At 51.2% G+C, this 4,211-nt stretch overlaps 2 protein-coding genes across 2 annotated transcripts in view; one reads left to right on the plus strand and one right to left on the minus strand.

Moving 5' to 3' along the window:
• BRIX1 (BRX1, biogenesis of ribosomes) overlaps positions 1-528 on the minus strand; it is a 7,543-nt gene extending 7,015 nt beyond the window's left edge. The window contains exon 1 of the mRNA XM_019517979.1: positions 159-528. Coding sequence (XP_019373524.1) covers positions 159-293 — 135 coding nt within the window. The 5' untranslated portion in view covers positions 294-528. The remainder of the gene's footprint in view (positions 1-158) is intronic.
• A 185-nt stretch (positions 529-713) lies between these two features.
• Positions 714-4,211, plus strand: part of RAD1 (RAD1 checkpoint DNA exonuclease) — a 9,942-nt gene continuing 6,444 nt past the window's right edge. Inside the window, exon 1 of the mRNA XM_019517981.1 lies at positions 714-948. Within this exon, the coding sequence (XP_019373526.1) occupies positions 742-948 (207 nt within the window). The 5' untranslated portion in view covers positions 714-741. The remainder of the gene's footprint in view (positions 949-4,211) is intronic.

Here is a 4,211-nt window from a genome sequence, read left to right on the forward strand (position 1 = left end):
GGGGGGGGGCGGGAGTCCCAGCAACGCCGGACACAGCGCACAGAAGGCGGCGCGGGCCCCAGTCGCCGCGCGCAGAGCCGGGCGGGGCAGCGGGGCCACATCCTACTTCACCCCGCGCGGCACCACCGCCCCCGGGGGCAGGGACAGGAGGCCCTCACCTGGGAGACCGGGCCCGGGACACAGTGCTCCTCCCTGGCCGGGCCCAGCTCAGCTCCCTCGGCCGCGCCCCGCGCTCTCTTCTTCGCGCCGGCCCGGCCCGCGGCCGCCCCACGCTTCCTCTTGGCCGCCGCCATCTTGCCTCCACCCCGCTTCCTCTCCACGCCGGAAATCGGCGCTCTGCGCTGTACCGCTTCCCTCTCTATGGTTCGCTTCCCCTGTGACCAGCGCTTTGTGGCGCTCGTATCCAGACTGGAGACGTCATATTACGATGGGCGTAAAGCACCCCTACTCCAGCCGGCGGCCTTCTTTTACGACGACCGTAAAACAGCAGGGGACAAGCCAAAAAGCACCATCCCCCGCATTCACTGGGCGTCCTTTTACGGCGGCCGTAAAGCATCAGCCCGTTCGGTTGCCGTTCTTTTACGGCAGCGGTAAAGCACAACCGCATCTGGCGGCCAGTCTTTACAACGACCGTAAATCGACGTGTCTTTTATGATGGCCGTAAAGTGTAGACTCAAGCCTTGTAGCCTTTTTTTTTTTACGACGGCCGTAAAGCGCTCCCCACCCCAACCCGCCGCTGTGATGCCGCTGTTGCCGCCGGCCGGGGCTGAGGCGGAGGGGAGCGGGGCGCGCTACGTGTTGGCTGCCAGCCTGGACAAGGCGCGGCACCTGTCCACCATGCTGCGGGCCGTGCACTTCCGGGATGTCGCTACGTGCGTGGCCACTGCCAACGGCCTCAAGGTGACGGTGGAGAGCGCCAAGTGCCTGCAGGCCTCCGCCTTCATCCAGGTCACTGCCTGCGCCCCGGCCCCGGCCCCGGCCCCGGCCCCGGCCCGCGCGGTCGGGTCTTCGAGAGGAGATTAACCCCTGGGAAGCTTAGTATGAACGTATTTGCTGAAAAAAGACCGTACCCCCCAAACTAGGCAAAAAAGTGTTTGTGAATGGGTTGCTAAGTCGCTGGCGAGCGGGTGAGAGCTGGGTCATCAAGTTGGAGGGAGGCCGTCGTAAGACAGGGCTGACGGCAAACCAAAAGTCAGTTCAGACTACCCGAGAGGGACTTGAGTTCAACTCACTGCCTCAAAAATTGTTGTGCGTTTTGAACACGTTTACTATGATTGATTGTACCTTGTACACAGGTTGAAATTATCATATAAATGTGATATTTATTGTACACCTGGCAACACTGAGCAAAACATTTTCTATATTGAGCAGTACTGGACTTACATCCAGCTGTAGCAGAGAGGGGGTAGTTTTCCTACTATATTTTGGCTTCAGCACACGTCATTTATTTTGAAGCAAGTCTTGTACAAGAAAGTACATAGCATGAAGTCATTGTGAGACGTGGGAATAGGAGGCGTACTGGGGAGATAATAGAGAAATGAAAGAAAAGAATTGGCGTATGTGATGTAAGGGCTGCTGGAATAACAAAGGGTGTATGGTTTGTCTGGGAGGAGTGGTGAGGGTCTGAGTAAAATCATGGGAGTGAGCTGGACAGTGGGACCCAAGTATCACTTCAAGTTGCGTGAGGGTGGGGGGTTGAACAGTATATCAGCCTGCCCATCCCTTGGTGCCAACACAGGATTTTTCACTATCGGTGTCTTCCGCTGTGCCTTGTCCTAAATGTCTTCCCTGTGGGATGTGATGCAGTTGCTCTGCTGAGTCAATGTCAGATTCTTCAGAGCTGCAGTGGTGGAGACTGCAGATTCTCAGCCTTCTTTCCTTTTCCCTAATGTCATTGCAGTAAATGTCTCTTCTTCGTCTTTACTAAAGTAACTCATCTTCCCTCCCCCCCATACACCTTAACATATATTTTATGATAGTTTCTTACAGATGTCATTAATAGGTGGCATTTAATTTATTTCAGGAGTTCAAAGTACTCTGCATTCAGACATCATTCCTTTTAGGGAATCATACTTCAAATCAGGAATCAATAGATGATTCCTGTGGTTAACTTGAGAGCACTCAGTTCAGTCCTCTTGACATAGAATCATAGAAAATTAGGCTTGGAAGGGAAGGGACCCGCAGGAGGTCATCTAGTCCAACCCCCTGCTCAATGCAGGATCGTCCCAGCCAGGACTTCGTCAAGCTGGGCCTTAAAAACCTTCTATCACCTGTCTAGGTAACCTGTTCCAGTGCTTCACCACCCTCCTAATGAGAGTTTTTCCTAATATCCAACCTAAACTTCCCTTGCTGCAATTTGAGACCATTGCTCCTTGTTCTGTCATCTGCCATCACTGAGAACAGTCCAGCTCCATCTTCTTTGTAACCACCCTTCAGGCAGTTAAAGGATACTATCAAATCCCCTCTCAGTCTCCTTTTCTCCAGACTAAATAAGACCAGTTCCCTCAGCCTCTCTTCATAAGTCATGTCCCCCAACCCCCTCACCATTTGTGTTGCGCTCCACTGGACTCGGTCCAACTTGTCCACGTCCTTTCTATACTGGTGGGGGCCCAAAACTGGATACAGTACTCCAGATGTGGCCACACCACTGCTGAACAGAGGGGAACAAACACTTCCCTTTATCTGCTGGCAATGCTTCTACTAATGCAGCCCAGTATGCCGTTAGCCTTTTCGGCAACAAAGGCACACCACCTGCTCATATCCATCTTATTGTCTGCTGTAATCCCCAGGTCCTTTTCAGCAGAGCTGTTGCCCAGCCAGTCAGCCCCATCCTGTACTGGTGCATGGGATTGTTCTGTCCTAAGTGCAGTACTTTGTATTTATCCTTGTTGAACCTCATGATATTTCTTTTGGCCTAATCCTCCAATTTGTCTAGGTCACTCTGAATCCTAGCCCTACCCTCTAACATATCTGCTGCTCCCCCCAGCTTGGTGTGATCCATGAACTTGCTGCACTCCATCCCATCTTCCAGATCGTTAATGCAGATTTTAAACAAACTGGACCCAGGACTGACCCCTGGGGCACTCTATTTGATACCAGCTGCCAACTAGACATTGAGCCATTGATTACTACCCACTGAGCCCAGCAATCTAGCCAGCTTTCTGTCCATCTTACAGTCCATTTATCCAACCCATACTTCCTCAGCTTACTTGCAAGAATGCTGTGGGAGATATTATCAAAAGCCTTGCTAAAGTCAAGGTATATCATGTCGACTGCACTCCCCACATCCACAGAGCCAGTCATCTCATCACAGAAGGTAATCATGTTGGTCAGACATGACTTGCCCTTGGTGAGGCCATGCTGACTGTTCCTGATCACTTTGTTCTCCTCCAAGTCCTTACAAATTGATTGTTTGAGGACCTGCTCCATAACTTTTCTGGAGACTGAGGTGAGGCTGAATGGTCCGTAGTTCTCTGGGTCCTCCTCCTTTTCTTAAAGATGGGCACTATATTTGCCCTTTTCCAGTTGTTTGGGACCTCACCTGATTGCCACAAGTTTCCTAAGATGATGGCCAGCACCTCTGCAATCACATCAGCCAACTCCCTCAGCACTCTCAGGTGCATTGCATATGGCCCCATGGACTTAGATATGTCCAGCTTTTCTAAATAGTCCCTAATCTGTTCTTTCATCACTGAGGGCTGCTCCCCTCCTCCCCAGGCTGTGCTGCCCAGCGCAGCAGTCTGGGAGCTGACCTTGCCTATATAGACTGAGGTAAAAAAGGCATTGAGTACTTCAGCCTTTTTCTCATCATTTGTCACTAGGTTGCCTCCCCCATTCAGTAAGGGACTCATACTTTCCTTGACCTTCCTCTTGTTGCTGACATACTTGTAGAAACCCTTCTTGTTACCCTTCACATCCCTTGCCAGCTGCAACTCCAGTTGTGCTTTGCCCTTCCTGATTTCATCCCTGCATGCCTGAGTAATATTGTTATAGTCCTGCCTGGTTATCTGTCCAAGTTTCCACTTCTTGCAAGCTTCCTTTTTGTGTTTACACTCAATGAAGAGTTCTCTGCTAAGCCAAGCTGGTTGTTTGCCACATTTGCTATGCCTTATGTCTCACCACATCCTTCCTCACCTTTAAATTCCCTTTTTAAAAAAAGCATATTTCATAGGTTTCATAGACGTTAGGGCTGGAAGGGACCTCGGAAGATC

The sequence above is a fragment of the Gavialis gangeticus genome, unplaced genomic scaffold (genome assembly GCF_001723915.1).
Source record: "Gavialis gangeticus isolate Ggan-Ray unplaced genomic scaffold, GavGan_comp1, whole genome shotgun sequence".
NCBI classification, from domain to species: domain Eukaryota; kingdom Metazoa; phylum Chordata; order Crocodylia; family Gavialidae; genus Gavialis; species Gavialis gangeticus.